This window comes from Dromiciops gliroides, chromosome 1, assembly GCF_019393635.1.
Source record: "Dromiciops gliroides isolate mDroGli1 chromosome 1, mDroGli1.pri, whole genome shotgun sequence".
Lineage (NCBI taxonomy): Eukaryota > Metazoa > Chordata > Mammalia > Microbiotheria > Microbiotheriidae > Dromiciops > Dromiciops gliroides.
Genome location: NC_057861.1, coordinates 129,579,502 through 129,596,906, shown reverse-complemented (window position 1 = coordinate 129,596,906; position 17,405 = coordinate 129,579,502). Strand labels below are relative to the sequence as shown.

The 17,405-nt window shown below is 37.0% G+C and overlaps 1 protein-coding gene across 1 annotated transcript in view; it reads right to left on the bottom strand.

The window, feature by feature from the left end:
* The window catches only part of NUDCD1 (NudC domain containing 1), a 120,696-nt gene that overhangs the window by 47,946 nt on the left and 55,345 nt on the right, over positions 1 to 17,405 (bottom strand). The window contains exon 7 of the mRNA XM_043979635.1: positions 15,950 to 16,094. Coding sequence (XP_043835570.1) covers positions 15,950 to 16,094 — 145 coding nt within the window. The remainder of the gene's footprint in view (positions 1 to 15,949; positions 16,095 to 17,405) is intronic.

The following is a 17,405-nucleotide window of genomic DNA, read 5'->3' as shown; positions in this document are numbered from 1 at the left end:
GATTTGAACTCAGGTCCTCCTGAATTCAGGGCCGGTGTTTTATCTATTACGCCACCTAGCTGCCCCCTAAAGTATTTTTTTTTATTTTTTAGTGAGGCAATTGGGGTTAAGTGACTTGCCCAGGGTCACAGAGCTAGTGTCAAGTGTCTGAGGCTGGATTTGAACTCAGGTACTCCTGAATCCAGGGCCAGTGCTTTATCCACTGCACCACTTAGCTGCCCCTAATCATAAGCTTTTTGAGAGCAGGAACTGCCTTTCTTTTTCTTATTTGTCTTTCCAGGGCTTAGCACCAGTACCTGGCACACAATAGGGAAGTTAATAAATACTGACTATTAATAAGACTCCTTAATCTTCAACCTCTCCCTATCTATTGGTTCTTTCTATACTGTCTGCAAAGATGTCAAGTTTCCTTTATCCTTAAAAAACCAACAAAAAAACACCTTCACAAGACCCTGCCATCTGTGAGAATCAGGGTGCCAGCCCCTGCTGAGAAAGACATTCTGAGAACCAGGGCAGCTCCGCCCTGAGGAGAAAGCATGTAACTTGGCATCCGGAAGTTAAGTCTATTCACAGACTGCCTGTAAGTCATGTCAATCAATGGACCAGCCAATTAGCTTGGAACTGTGTATGGGGACTGCCCTGCTTCCTGCTCCACAGGGGGCTTCTGGGGGAAGCCACTGAGGATCTGTCCTTTTCATCCAGGACTTTGGGTTGGTGGCAGACAGAGAAAAAGAGAGGAAAGTAGACAGACGTCTCTTGCGTTACGGGACCCCATGTGTTGTCTTAACTTTTAATAAATACTTAAAAGCCTAAACTCTTGCTGAATTTATCAGTAAATTTTAGCTAGTTTCCCCCAAAAACCAGCAGGGGGAGGGGAGAGCAGGTAAGGACACACATTAGATTTTAAACATCACACATCTCCATAAATACCATCCTGCATCTCTTTTCCCATTCTTAGAGGAACTTCTAAACAAAGCTGTCTATGCTGGTTACATCAACTTTCTCTCTTTTCACTCACTTTTCAACCCTTTATAAGCTGGCTTCTGACACTCAGCATTCAATTGAAACTGTTCTCTACTTACCAATGATCTCCTGATCGACAAATCATAAGATATCATCGATTTAGAACTGGAGCAAACCCAAGGTTATCTAGTCTAACCTCTCTTAATTTAATGGTGTGGAAACAAGCCCAGAGGGCTTAAGTGATTTACCAGAGGAGGAAGTGCATGCACATGCACGGCACAGCTGGGATTTTAAACTCCAAATCCAGCTCACTTTACACCCTGCTAAATCCAATGACCTTTTTTCCTCAATCCTGATCTTTAGTGACCTCTCCATAACATCTGACAACACTTATTGATGGAGTTCTTCTAACAGTCTTTCTTGCTTCTCTTTCTTCTTCTCTGATCCCTCCCTTCCTGATCTCCTACAGTGGATCTTCATCCAGGTCATATCCACTGACTGGGGGTGTCTACAAAACTTCTATCCTTGGCTTTCTACTTTGTTGTCTCTACACTTTCTGACGATATCTCATTAGTACCCACTGGGTTCAATTATCCTCTTTATGGAGATGATTGCCAGTTACCTATATCCAGCTCCAGTCTCTCTCCAATCTCAGTCCTATGTCATAACACAGCCTACTGGGAATTTTGAACTGGACTAGATATCCCTTAGTTATCTCAATCTCGATATGTTTAAAACACATCTCACTATCTTTCCCCTGTAAATCCCCAACTTCCCTATGTTTATCAAGGGAAATACTTTTCTTCCAGCCTCTAGCTTTGCAACCTTGGAATTATCCTTGGTCATTCATTTATCATCCCCATCCATCATATTCAATTAACTAACAAGTCTTGTCAATTCTACTTTCACAATATCACATAGACTTCAGTTTCATCTATAAAATGAAAGTTTAGATTATATTATTTCTTCAATCAGTGAAATTAAGCACTCTTGGAGAACCCTTCCAATTCTAGTTACTTCTTTTTTTTCTATTCAATAACACACAGCATCAGAGGAGTTAACATATGTTTTGCTCCTCCTAGAGCTAATTCTACAATTGCCTACATCACCATCACTCAGCAATCTCATTTTCCTTGAGGTTCCATTCAATCCAACACAGGCCCTACTGGCATAAAAGAAGGCAGTCAGGCACAGTGGCTAAAGCAGTGGTACTAAAGTTAGGTCTGAGTCATCCCACGTATGATACTTACTATCTGTGCAACCTTGGGCAAGATACTTAACCTCCCAGATCTTCAGTTTCCTCATCTTATAAAATAAGGGGAGGGACTAACTGGCCTTAAATTTGTGGTCATTTGTCAACTGCTAAATCCAGTGGCTTTGGTCTTTTCTCAGCCTATATTCCTGACTTTTCCAAATGCTCCCAAACAAATAAGACTGAAAACAAAAAAGGAAATCTTATCAGTTTTACCTCCACATCTCCTGAATGTGTTCTCTTCTTGCCACCACTTACACTAGCCATCAACAGAGTTCATGCTCTCATGACCTCTTCCTTGGATTCACGAGACAGACCCATAATTAGACTCCAGGTTTCTACTCTCACTCTCTTCAATCCATTCTTCAAACAAGATTTTTACACATAGGAGACATTTAATAAATGATTATTGATTGAATGACTGATTCTAAAAGCTCAGTTATGGCCAGGTCATTTACCTGCTCAAGAAGCTTCAATGGTTCCCTTCTGCCTAAAAACAAAATACAAGTGCCTTTGGTTTTCCATTTGAATGCCTTCACCACTTTAATTTACTTTTCCAGGCTTGCTGCATATCCTCGCCAGAATTTTACATACTTTAAGAAGTTAGGAAGTATGCATATTTTATCTCTTCATGCTTAATATCTCTATTACCATCAGCTGATCACTGGGTAGAATATTCTCCAGTCTTCTCACTATTCTAGACATCCTCTTCTGGACACACTCTAGCCTATATGTCTTATGGAGCAGTATTATTAACCCTACACTGCTGCTTTAGGTAAACAATTTAAAGATTTATCACAAGGAAAAACTTAAATAGAAGAAAATATAGTCTACCACACCTCTATCTATTTTATGTAGTTATTTCTTTTTTCCTAGGAATACCTCATCAATTTTTATTTAAGCTTCAAAAAGCCTAGCTAAGTCTTTAAAATTATATACAGTGTTAAGTCTTTCCCTCTGAAATGTAAGCCTTCAACAACATGCCAAACCAGACATTAAACTGTTAAAGCTGCAGGTTAATAAGTTTTGAGATATTCCTACATTTTGCTTTTCTTGAACACTTTATGCTATATAAAAGTTTTTCAAGAGGTAACTGGATAATTTCATCATATCCTGTGTAAGGACAGTAACTGTGGGACTCTGCTTAGTTACTGTCTTTTTATTTACATAAATTGGAGTATTATTATTTTACAATGTCTAGAGGTTTCAGAGAAAGGTCAACTCAAATTCATAAGCCAAAATTAAGCTCCATAAGTCTTTGAGAATATTGTGATTAGTACTAAGGGAGATGCAGAGTTTTTAAAAGCACCTGCTGAATCTAGTAAGGTAATTCCTTTTCATTCTCCCTGCCCCCCACACACACACACCGAATAAGAGACAAACCCTTACCCCTCTATTGAGCTTTCCTAGCAAGGGCATTAGTTTTCCAGTTTGCCATTTCTATCTCCGCAACACCTCTCCTATGCAACCCCTTCTCTACTCACTTAGCTATGGCCTTTAGTTCAGCCCCTCATCACCTCACACTCACACTAAGGCAGTGGCCTTCTTATTGGTCTCCTTGACTCAACTCTTTCCCCATTTCAGCCCATCCTCTACAAAGCACCCAAAGTCATTTCCACTAACTACAGGTCAAACCATGTTACTGACTTACTCAAACTCCAGTAGTTCCCTATTCATTGCCTCTAGAAATAACATATAAACTCCTCTTTTGACTTTTTTTTTGGGGGGGGGGGGCAGGGCAATGAGGGTTAAGTGACTTGCCCAGGGTCACACAGCTAGTAAATGTCAAGTGTCTGAGGCTATATTTGAACTCAGGTCCTCCTGAATTCAGGGCCAGTGCTTTAGCCACTGCGACACCTAGCTGCCCTCCCTCTTTTGACTTTTAAAATAGTTCACAACTGATGTGAAGTGAGCAGAACCAGAAGAACAGTGTACACAGTAACAGCAATACCGTAACGATCAACTGTGAAAGACTTAGTTACTCTAAACAATACAATGATCCAAGACAATTTCATAGGACTTGTGATGAAAAATACCATCCACCTCCAGAGAGAATTGAAGAGTTTTGAGTACAGTACAGACTGAAATATACTTTTTTACTTGATTTTTTTTTCTTGCCTTTGTGTGTGTGGGGATGGTGGTGGTGGTGAAGGGAGAGAGAGATGGGACAACATGGCGAATTATGTTGGGAATGTTTTGCATGATTCCAACACGTATAATTGATATATTGCTTGTCTTCTCAATGGGTGAGGGAGGGACTGGAGGGTGGAAGAGAAGTTGAAACTCAAAAATTTCAAAATGAATGTTAAAATAAAGTATAATTTTATTTTAAAAATAAAATAAAATCCCTCACAATTTAGTCCCAACTTATCTCTCCAGTTTGAGTATATATTATTCCCTTTCTCATATTCTACAATCCAGCCAAGCTGGGTTTCTTTGTTTTTCATATATGGGATTTCATCTCCCATCTCCAAGACTTTGCATTGACCATTCCTAATGCCTGAAGCACATTACTCCTCACAAGCACCCTCATAAAATTCCTCACTTTCTTCAAGATACAATTGAAGCACCAAGGCTGTCCTGATAGTTATCAACTCCCTTGCCAAATGCCTTATATATAATTACATTATATTTAATTTTTATTTTTCACCAGCTGTACTGCTAGGATTGATTGACTCCACCATTATTATGTCTCCCCAGGAAAAGTTCATCACCAGGAACTTGTTGCCACTAAGAATGCATCAAATTTGGTAATCAGTTGTCCCAGCCCCTCTGATTGAAAAGCTGAAAGGCAGAACAAAAAAAAACTCCTCCTAAAGCCCCAACTTAAAGAGGGCTCTGAAGCCCAGCTAATTCTTCATTTCCTACCAGGTACACTGCTTGGATTTCAGTGGTACCTTCTCCTTCCCCACTACCCCTTTCAGCTTCCTTTTATGTGTTATCTTTCTGCATTAGACTGTAAATTCCTTAACACATAGCCAATGCTTGAGCACAGTTCCTGGAACACAGCAGGCACTTAATCAATGTCTACTGAATTGTATTCCGTATATATTCATATATGGTATATGCATATTGTTTCCTCTGACTGACAATCAGACAAACTATAAGCATCTATAGGGTAGAGAATTTTTTCAAATTATTTTGATTTCAGTATCTCCAAGCACCTAGCACAGTACATGGTGCAGGGTAAGCACTAAATATTTGTTGAATGATAGCAATTATATAACACTAAAGGTGTACCAAACACTTTAGATATCTTATCTCTTTTGATCACAACAACCCTGAGAGGTAGCTGCTATTATTATTATCCCCATTTCAAAGATGAGGAAACTGAAGCATATACAGATAAAGTGACTTGCCCAAGGTCAGACAGTTAGTGTTTGAGGATTTGGACTCAGGTCTTTGTGACTCTAAATCTGGCACTCTATCTCCACTACACCAGAGGTGTCAAATACATCACCTCCACAATACTCCTGAGTGCTGCCTGAACCAGACTGAAATGAAATTGGGAAGTATTTAACAAAATAAAACACAGATAATAATACATTTTAAAACTAAGTCAATATGTGGGATCCTTATATACATTTTAGTGGGCCCCATTTTCTATTTGTTTGACACCTCTACACTATACTACCTATCTACATAAAAGCAAATAAAGGCTTTATATACAAAAACTTCCTAATAATCACAACTACCCTAACATGGAACAGGATGCATCAAGAAGTGGTAAAATCCCATTTGCCTATGGTCTTCGATTAAATAGTGGAGGGTTACTTGTTAGGTATGTTTTAGAGGATTAGCTAGGTGACCCAGTCCTGATGGCCTCAGACACTTACGAGGTGGGCAAGTCACTTAATCTATTTGCCTCTTTCCTCATCTGTAAAATGGAGATCACAATAGTACTTACCTCCCGAGGATGTTGTGAGGATCAAATCAGACAGCACTGCAAATCTTGTTAAGTTTTAGTACAGTCCCTGGCACAGAGTATGCAGTACATAAGTATTAGCTATCATCATTATTACAATAACGGTTCTTAGTATTATTAACTGTTATTATAAAATGAAGACCAGTTACAAAATGGAGTTGGTTTTGCGTGGGACTCAAAAGACCCAATCAGATTCTATCTTATGAACACTGACTACACCTTGTGCTGCCACATGTATTCTCCTGCATTTTGTTGTTTTTCTGTAATTCATCCATGGGAAACTAGATTATATAAGCCATCTATTTGTTTCATACATGTGGTGGATGCAACTAATCAACACCTTTGTTTGCATTTTATGACCCGAAAACCTACATGTGCCCTTTCCAATTTGACTGAAACTCACTCCTTCACTCTCCCAACTTGGAAAGTCCCTGATATTTCCCCCAATTAGAAAACTGATTACCTAATTGTGTATCCTAGTTAACTGTTTTTATTATAATCAGTTTGGTCTTATTTGATTATTTTTCGTATAATTTTTTTTTTTTAGTGTATAAAAATCTGTTTCACTCTCTATTCTGGATCATTGGAATGATTGGGGAATCCACTGACCCATTCATTCTGAGTGTCTAGCCAATAAATTTCTTTTGCTCAGATTGTTTCCTAAGTTATTAATTACCAGCCACACAGTTGACTAGATAGCCTCAGAATTATCAGTCCTTTCCAACACTGACATTCTTGGACTCTACCAACTTGGTCTCAAGGGAAATCAAGGAAAGTATCATGGAGATTTCTATCTCCCTTAGCTTGTGCTAAGCTAGATTTTAGAGGAGTTAGATATGTTTGTATGAAAAAGAGTTTTCCAGGCACTGTAAGCAATGTATGCCACAGTATAAAGGTGGGAAGCATGGGGACATGTATGTGGGACAAATGGTCCAATTTCTACAGAGGGAAAAATATGTGGAGAAGGGTATATAAGATAATGTTGGAAGGGTTATATTTGATGATGCATTATGATTTGATAATGATGTATATTATGTGTGGTCTTGAAGGTCAGGCTAAGGAATTTCAACAGTATTCAAAGACCAAAAGTAATAGGACTAGATCTATGTATAAGATCTGTTATAAGCTATTATTAATTTGGAAAATAAATTGTTCACAAACAGAATAATTTAAAATTTTCTTGATCAAGTAAGAAGAATCATTTATCTTATTCTTCATCTACCACTACTAACCATGGAAAAACCTCTCTCTCTACTTCCCAGTGTAACTTGGACATCCCAGCCCTAGCCCTAAACTCTCTATAACTTAGTTCTTTAGGAATCAGTAAAATAAACCATTTACTAATTTCTCTTAGAAGCTAAAGAGAGGAAAAAATGCTAAAGAGATAGATCATAAAGTATAAAAGGTAAGGGTTCAGAGATAGAAGAATCCTAGAATTAGACTGTCCCTCAAAGGTAATCTAATCCATACCCTAATATGAAACATGAATCTCCTCAATAACATACCAACAAGTAGTAATTCAGTTTCTGTTTTAAAATTAGGAACAGGCAATGTGAAATAGATGAAAAAAAACATTAGATCTGGAAACAGAAAACCTGGGCTCAGAATTTGAGCCTAAAACTGGAATTGCATTAGGTGCTTTCTAAGGTCCTACCTGTTTGTAAAATTCCATGATGCTACACTATATCTACCATCGAAAGTAACTTAAATTTCATTTTAAAAAAATTAAGAACCTAATCAAATCAACAGTACTTCTGAAAAAGGTATATCAAACACATCAAACTTGCTGTACTTCTGTGACTCCCTAGACCAAAACTCCCTCCATGGCCACCATTCCCCTACTGGTGAGGTCTTGCTTTATCAGAATGTTCGCCCTTTGCTCCTTGAAGTCAAACCCTAGAACTTAACACAGTGCCTAGCATGTACCAAGCATTTAATAAGTTTTATAAGAATTGAATAGATGTGAAAATTGAATAGATGTGATGGTCTATCAGCCACTACGTAACAGCTTCCTAATATTTTGCTCTACCACCCCCCCCACACACACACATTCTGTCTGTCTCTCTCTCTCTGAAAACACTGTATTTTAGATTCCCCCCCCCGTTCATTCCATTGTTTAAAAAGCCAAGCTTTTATTTTTTTAATAAACTTTTTTTTTAAGGTGTGAGTTTCAAACTTTATCCCTCCTTCTCTCCCTTGCCTCCATCTTCCCTGAGCCAGTAAGGGATCAGATACAGGTTATACGTGAATTATGTAAAACATTACCATATCAGTCATTTTGCAAAAGAATACTTGAATAAAAGAAAAAAATGAAAGAAAGTGAAAAATAGCATGCTTCTCTCTGTGTTCAGTCAATATCAGTTCTTTCTCTGGAGGTGGATAGTATGCTCCATCACTGGTCCTTTGGGATTGTCTTAGATTGTTGTATTGCTGAGAATACCTAAGCCATTCACAGTTCTTCATCATACAATATTGCTGTTACAGTGTACAATGTTCTCCAGGTTCTGCTCACTTCACTATACATCAGTTCATGTAAGCTTTTATCTACAAATATTAACTTAAATGCTATTTTAAATATGAACAAAGAGCAATGCAGCCAAGATTAGAAGGAAAGCAGAAAGCTGGAAAACAACTTTTACAGACGGTATTTCTAATAAAGGCCTCATTTCTTTTTTTTTTTTTGGTGAGGCAATTGGGGTTAAGTGACTTGCCCAGGGTCACACACAGCTAGTAAGTGTCAAGTGTTTGAGGCCGGATTTGAACTCAGGTCCTCCTGAATCCAGGGCCGGTGCTCTATCTACTGTGCCACCTAGCTGCCCCAAGGCCTCATTTCTAAAATATATAGAACACTGAATCAAATTTATAAGAATACAAGTCATCGGGGCAGCTAGGTGGTACAGTGGATAAAGCATCAGCCCTGGATTCAGGAGGACCTGAATTCAAATCCAACCTCAGACACTTGACACTTACTAGCTGTGTGTGACCCTGGGCAAGTCACTTAACCCTCATTGCCCTTCAAAACAAAACAAAACAAAACAAAAAAAGAATACAAGTCATCCCCCAGGTTTTTCTGAAGTCATCCTTGTCCTTTCTTATGGCATAATAATATTCCATTACAATCACATACCACAGTTTGTTTAGCTTGTTTAGCCCCAGTTGATGGGCTTCCCTTTGATTTCAAACTCTTAGTCACCACAAAAAGTGCGGCTATAAATATTTTTGTACAAATAGGTCCTTTTCTCAGTGGTATTGCTGGATGAAAGGGTATACACAGTTTTATGGTCCTTTGGACATAGTGCCAAAATGCTCTCCAGAATGGCTGGATCAGTTCACAACTCCACCAACAGCAAATTAGCATTCCAGTTTCCCCACATACCCTCCAATGCCCAACATTTTCCTTTTTTGCTATATTAGTCACTGATAGGTGTGAGGTGATACCTCAAAGTTGTTTTAATTTGCATTCCTCTGATCAATAGTGATATAGAACATTTTTTCATATGGCCATAGATAGCTTTGATTTCTGTCAGAAAACCTGATATTGTTTTACCATTTATCAATTAGGGAATGACTTGTATTTTTTATAAATTTGAGTCAGTTCTCTATATATTTGAGAAATGAGGCCTAAAAAGCCAAGTTTTAGAAGAGCAAAATATAACATTTGGATATATAAAAGATCTTCTGGTCTCCAGAACTGTTTTGTGTCTCAGTGACACTATAAGTGTGGGGAAAGGAATAAATATTTATTAAGTGTGTACCATTTGTAAGGCACTGTATTAAGTACTTCACAAATATTATTTCACTGTGTCTTCACAATAACCCTGTGAGGGAGATGCCACCAGGATTCTCATTTTATAGCAGAGGAAACTGGGGCAGTTTTAAGTGACTTGCCCAGAATCACATAGCTAATAAGTGTCTAAGGTTGGATTTAAACTAAGGTCTTCATGATTCCAGGCCACGCACTCTGTGGATATCTTTATGCTTCAACATTAACAATTTCATTAATAATTAATTATTCAACATGTTTACTATCCAATATGAGTTACAATTCCTGGAGTTCTCCCCTAGTTTACAATTAGAGTCAGCAAAAACATCTGTGCTCACTCTAAAAATATATATGATGTTAATTTATGTTACACTTTTAACAATTCTATCAAAGGCAATTGATTTTAATTCCTCAACCATCCTCTTTACAGACCAAAAACTAATCTTTTGCATTATGAATATCTTTACATTCATACTTTAATAAGCTCTTAATTTACTCTCCCCAAAAGTCATTTACTATCTGAGTTTCTAAAAGACAAACTCTACTTCAAAATATACAATTTGTCAATTATAAATAAGAAATCACGTCAATGCCAAAAAGTGATCTCTATCCAATGTGTATATTACAATTTCTATTTTTCCTTCTGTCCCCCTGTGCAATTTCATCATGCTTACATGTCCACTGAGGGTGAGTGGACACTCAGCAATTCTCTTTAACAACATGATTCTTCCTTTCCATCATTTAAAAATCCCCTAAAGCTACCTCTCTTTCATAAAGTGAAATTACTTTCCAATTACTTTCCAAATTATTAAAATTTGGAAATTTGGGAATGGAGGATGACGTCTTTAAAAAGAATATAATAAAAATTGCCTTGAAACAGGTGTTCTTAACCTTTTGTGTCAAAGACCCCTCCGGCAACCTGGTGAAACCTAGGGAACCCCTTTTTAGAATAATATTTTTAAGTGCATAAAACACAGTACATAGGATTACACAGGAAACCAATGATACTGAAATACAATATTGAAATATACTTTTAAAAAACAAGTTTATGGCCTCTACATTAAGAATCCTTGCTTTAAACATTACTTGAAAAATTTGGCAAAATAAAATTGATATTTAGCCATTAAAAGATATTTTTCCTTAGTCTTTCTATTTCTGTAGTGACAATGTGAGTGAGGCAAAATGTCACTAAGAATCACACTTTTATCTATAAATATTAACTTAAATGCTATTTTAAATATGAACAAAGAGCAATGCAGCCAAGATTAGAAGGAAAGCAGAAAGCTGGGAAACAACTTTTACAGACTGTTTCTGATTAAAGGCCTCATTTCTAAAATATATAGAGAACTGAATCAAATTTATAAGAATAAAAGTCATCCCCCAATTGTGAAATGGTCAAAGGATATGAACAGGCAGTTTTCAGGTGAAGAAAGCAAAGCTATCTATTGCCATCTGAAAAAAAGTTCTAAATCACCATTGATTAGAGAGAAATGCAGATTAAAACAACTCTGAGGTATCACTTCACACCTATCAGGTTGGCTAATATGACAAAAAAGGAAAATAATAAATGTTGGAGAAGATTCAGAAAAATTGGAACACTAATGCATTGTTGGTAGAATTGTGAACTGATTTAACCACTCCAGAAAGCAATTTGGAACTATGCCCAAAGGGCCACACAGCTGTGCATACCCTTTGATCCAGTAATACCACTACTAGGTCTCTATCCCAAAGAGATCATAAACAAGGGAAAAGGACCCACATGTATGATAATACTTATAGCAGCTCTCTTTGTGGTGGCAGAGAATTGAAAATTTAGGGAATGCCCATCAACTGAGGAATGCTGAACAAGTTGTGGTATATTAATGTAATGGAATACTATTGTGCTATAAGAAATGATGGGCAGGCAGATTTCAGGAAAACCTGGAAAGAGTTAAGTGGACTGATGCTGAGTGAAGTGAGCAGAACCAGGAGAATTGTGTACACAGTAACAGCAACACTTTGTGATGATCAGCAATACAATGAACCCAGACAATTCCAAAGGACTCATGATGGAAAATGCTTTCAACTTCCAGAAAAAACAAAACAAAACTGTGAGAACTGAATGCAGATTGAACAATAATATTTTTACTTTTTGTGTTGGTGTTTTTTTCTTTTTGGAGAATTTTCCCTTTTGTTCTGATTCTTCTTTCACAACATGACTACTGTTGTGTGTGTAACGTTTAATGTGACTGTACATATATAACCTATATCAGATTGCTTGCCGTCTTGGGGAGAGGGGAGGGAAGGGAAGGAGGGAAAAAAAATCAGAACTCAAAACCTTATACAAAATGAATGTTAAAAACTATCTTTACATATAACTGGAAAAATAAAACACTATTAAGATGTTTTAAAAATTAAAAATGAACAAAGAGTTGACTACTGGGGAAATTAAGTCAAATGCAGCATACTGACATCCTTGCTAAAAAATAATTTGAAGTATAGTTTAATGTAAAGGCAGCTTACAATTTCTCTTGACAGACATCTGGAGTTGGTTTCATGTACCAAAATGCAAAAAGAAACATTATTTCACAAGACATTTGGTCATTCTGCCTTGTAGAGCTCACAATGACAGCAAGCAAACAAAAAGCCATAAGCATAATTGCAGTTTATGGGTCAACATCTGTTGCAGAGGATGAAGTAGTTGAAAGATTATAGAAAAAAAAGGCAAGATTCTTCAAACCCAGTCACCATTTCCCTTGACCCTAAGCAACTACGATGTACAGGTGTGCAGGAGAGGTTGCCAAAAGAGATACAGTATTGAGAAGTGTACCTCATAAGTAAGAAGTAAACGTGAGTAAATATTTCTAGAATACTCAGACACTTCACACTTGAAGACAATGAATAACTCAAGAAGAAAGCTAGACTAAAGCAATAGTGAAAGTGGTAAAAACAAACATTATAACAAAAAATGAAACTGGCTTGACCTTAAAGAGAACATACCTCAAAACTGACATAGAAAATCACAAGTGGCTGTGTTTGCAATCAGATCACGGTCTGATTAGAACAGATCGTGATCAACACCAAATGTGAAGAAAGGACAAAATATGAAGACACCTCACACAATCATAAACTACTAAAACAATCCACTAATAATGAAAAAAGGATTAAAAGTAGAGGCATTCACTCATGAGAAACTTAACTGACATAAAATAATTACCAATAAAAAAAAAACAAAAAGCATTTCAACAAGAAAAGAGACAAGGCAGTGAAGGGCAAAGGGTTTAGAATATAAAATCATTTGCAAAATTTTTGTCTCTGTGTGTGTGTGTGGGGGGGTGTATGTGTGTGTGTTTCTCTTTGTCTCTCACACACACTAAGAAATGCTGCAGAGAGAGGGAGATGGATAAAGAATGACGAAAGTATTTTAGCTCTCTTAACTGCCAAAGCACTGGCAAGTTTGAAAAGAAAAGTTTCAGTTGAATGATGAGGTCTGAAATCACACTGCAGAGGATTTAGAAAAGAAGATGAGGCAAAAAAAAAAGGAAAAATCATAGGGAAAGGAAACACTAGAAAGAAAGAGACTGAAGATTGGAGAGAAGGAAATAATTGAGAGGGGAAACCTTCTGGAGAAGATGAAAAGGAATTATTATATTAAGGGTTCATATAGAAACATTAGCCCTAGCAAAGGGAAGGACCACCATTTCACCATTGACTGTGGTAAATGATGAGACAGTGGGAGGTAATGTCAAGGGGTTGTGAGATAAGGAAAAGATGGGGCTCATAGCAAAGTGAGAACTTTTAATAAATGATTTTGATTGCTAGAAAAAGAAAAACCATTAAAACTTAGTAGAGCAAAGCAACCTTAGAGGTGCTTTTCCAAGAAAATCACAAAAGTTAAATGCGTAAGTTAGATATTTAACAAAATTCCATGATAGCTATAATATCAAAGAATTTTGGTTAAGTGAGGCATGAAAACACATATTCTCATCCAAAGTGATCATTACTGTCAAACAGGATTCAATGTTCAAAAAAGATAAGCGATTCCCTATAGCAAAGAATTCCTTAAGAACAGGAAGTAAACTAATTTGGATCAAACTATGGGAGGAAGGAATATGAAAATTCTGGAAACATAAGCTAAAGTAAGAATGTGAAGGAGCTTTAAATGCCCCACTGAGGAATTTATAGTTCAATCTAAAGGCAATAAGGAATCACTGAAGCTGCCTGAACAGGATAGTAAAATGGTCACTCAAATCGAGCAGGTGCGGGGATTGTGTGGAAACATAGGAGGAGAGTGAACTACAAGGGCAATAATCTGATATGACAGTCAAAAAAGCTAAAGCAGGGGCAGCTAGATGGCGCAGTGGATAGAGCACCGGCCCTGGAGTCAGGAGTACCTGAGTTCAAATCCAGCCTCAGACACTTAACACTTACTAGCTGTGTGACCCTGGGCAAGTCACTTAACCCCAATTGCCCCTCAAAAAAAAAAAAAAAAGCTAAAGCAATCTTAGGCTGCATGCACTAAGGGAAAGATAGGAGGTAGCTAAGTGGTTCGATGGATAGAGCACTGGGCCTGGTGTCAGGAAGAACTGAGCTCAAATTCAGCCTCAAACACTGGCTGTGTGACCCTGGGCAAGCCACTTAACCTCTATTTGTCTTAATGCACTGGAGAAGGTAATGGCAAACTACTCCAGTATCTTTACCACAAAATCCCCGTGGACCATACTGTCCATGGCATCATGAAAAATTGGACACAAATGAATGACAACAACAATAGGAAGGGAAGGAGAGTTTCCAGGATGAGGAAGGAGATATGCTAACTTTGATCAAACCATACCTGAAATACTGTGTTCAGTTTTGAGTGACACATTTTAATAAAGATATCAAATGCTGGAGAGCATCCAAAAAAGGACAAGCAGAATGCTTGTAAAAGGACCCAAGATCAACCCCCAAAGAGTGGTTGAGGGAACGGACGAGGAGAAGGGAAAAGAGAAGGGCAGGTAGAATAACAGATGTAGAGTCTAAGTCCTCCAGCTTGCTGAATAGATCTTCTACAAAGAGTTTATAAAGGGACATTGACATAAATCACAAAGGATATGAATGCACAGATGGATTGCAAACTGTACCAGTGGAAGAAGTACCCACACCAATGAGATCAAAGATTCATTATAGCACAGATTTTGTCCCCAATTATTATTTACAATGTACAACATCACCCCCTATTTATTATCATCACCTTAATAGGACTGAACTGCCTCTGAGTTGTTTACTTATGTTATTTAATTGTGGATTTGACATTTGGTTGTCCTACATGTTGCAGGTGTTAGTTTTGGCAAATGAAAATTCTAGTTAGTTATATATAACAAGATGATGAAATTTTATTACGAAATTTCTGTCTTTCTTTTATTTTCTAATCACTGTCAATAGTAAACTATTTCCTTTCTAACTTAGAGGTTACCTAACCACAAACTTCCTATCAATCTGCCCCCAGGTCATCTATCACTACTGAGTGTAATTAAAGAAGTCATTATAGCAATTGACATTAACAGGTCATTAGTATATTTTTAATTCCTGTAATTTTGTAATTATTTGAAAAAAATTAAAATAATTTATGTCATCACTATATGAATATATTTAATACTGAATTTTAAATTAACTATTTTTATGAGGCATCTGATGAGCTAAAACTGTGACCTTTTAACCTAAAAAAAAAATCTACTAACTTTTAATTCAACACAAATTCTGCTATAATCTAGTGTTATGCAACGTCCAGAACTGATAGTGGTTTATTAGTAATTTGAACTATGCGAAAATGTAATTTTGGCAACAACCACAAGTCAGAGTCAGCAGTCAATCTATTTCACAAAGAAAGAAAACTTAACATGTTCATAATACTGAGAAATGTGTCATAATGAAATTACAATTTACATTCATATATCCAATGTTAGTGACCCAATCAGAAATATTTTTAGAAGAAAAAACAGCATTATGCTATCAGCAGAAAGCATATAATAGCACATAGATAACCTAAAACTGTTTGAAATTCAGAAGAGCTGTTTAAATTGCTTACCAGTTCTTCAGATGTCAGATGCATCAAACGTTCAGCTATGGCAGCACACTGGGCTGAATCTCTTATGAATTCTCCTCGCTCATCACCTAATACCAGCTCTGGCCATGTTAGTCCTTCATCCTTCTTAAGCAAAGACACCTCCAAACTAAAAGATTAATGGAGAAAAAGTTTTATTACTATGAGGTGGTCTAGAAATAACAAATTATTGATAAAATACTAAAATACACATGAGAAGACCTTCTAAAATATCTATTAGAGAAAGAGGATTTTTACTACATATTCCTGAGAGTTTTGGGCTAAAGACAGTCAGATAAAGAAAATGGTCTAAGGAATTTATATTTGGTAAATCAGGCAATAAGCATACACTCAATCCTGAAAAGAGGAATGACACTTTCATTCACAGATGTTAAGTACTTACTATTTGTTAAACACTATATTTGCTATGAAAGATTTTTCTTCCTTTCCTCCTTCAAGGAGTTAACAAATTTAAACGGTAACAAATTAACAGAGAATATTTGAAAAAAAGATTATTGTGGCAACTTTGTAGGACGAACTGCATGTATGCATATATATGTATGTGTATACACACACACATATAAAAACAAACACTAGTGTATATGTATATATACACATGCACACATGTATGTATATGTGTATATTTATGTGTGTGTATGTATGTGTATGTGTGTGTGTGTGTGTGTGTGTGTGTGTGTGTATGTATATATATATAAATAACAGAAGATTATCATCAAAGGCCAGGTGTGAAGTGACGTGCAAAGAACTAGTGATGAGGGTAGGGAAGAGGGAAATCTATGAAATGTTGCTGAGAGGGCAGCTAGGTGGCTCAGTGGATAAAGCACTGGCCTTGGATTCAGGAGGACCTGAGTTCAAATCCAGCCTCAGACACTTGACACTTACTAGCTGTGTGACCCCAGGCATGTCACTTAACCCTCATTTCCCCATGTCAAAAAAAAAAAAAAAAGAAAGAAATGTTGCTGAGAAATGCCAGTTGGCTCCAACAAAATTATGCTCATACACCTCACAGACTAAAAGAGGAGGGGAACAAAATTAAAAGTGGGAAAAAAATTTGAAGTTTGAAAGCCTGACAGACCAAAAAGATAATGGTACAGTTGTTGTTGTTTGTTCTTTGTTCTCCAAGAGGACCACTGACATCATGAACACGATGTTTGGACTTGAACAAAAACTGCATTTGAATGAAGCAGAGCTTTGCAAAGTCATCAGCCTCACTCTCTCCTCCAGTTATCAGAGTCCAGTGGCAAGACTCAGGTCAAGACAACTTGGGATGGCCCTTCCACAAAGGGTAAGATAGCTTTCTGTACCCAACTGAGTTGTATGTTTTTCCCTCTGAGCCAATTTCAATGAGAGCAAGTCTCAAGCATTGCCCTAATCATAATATAGTTTGTTGTTGTTGTTGTTGTTCTTTTGTTTTGTGGGG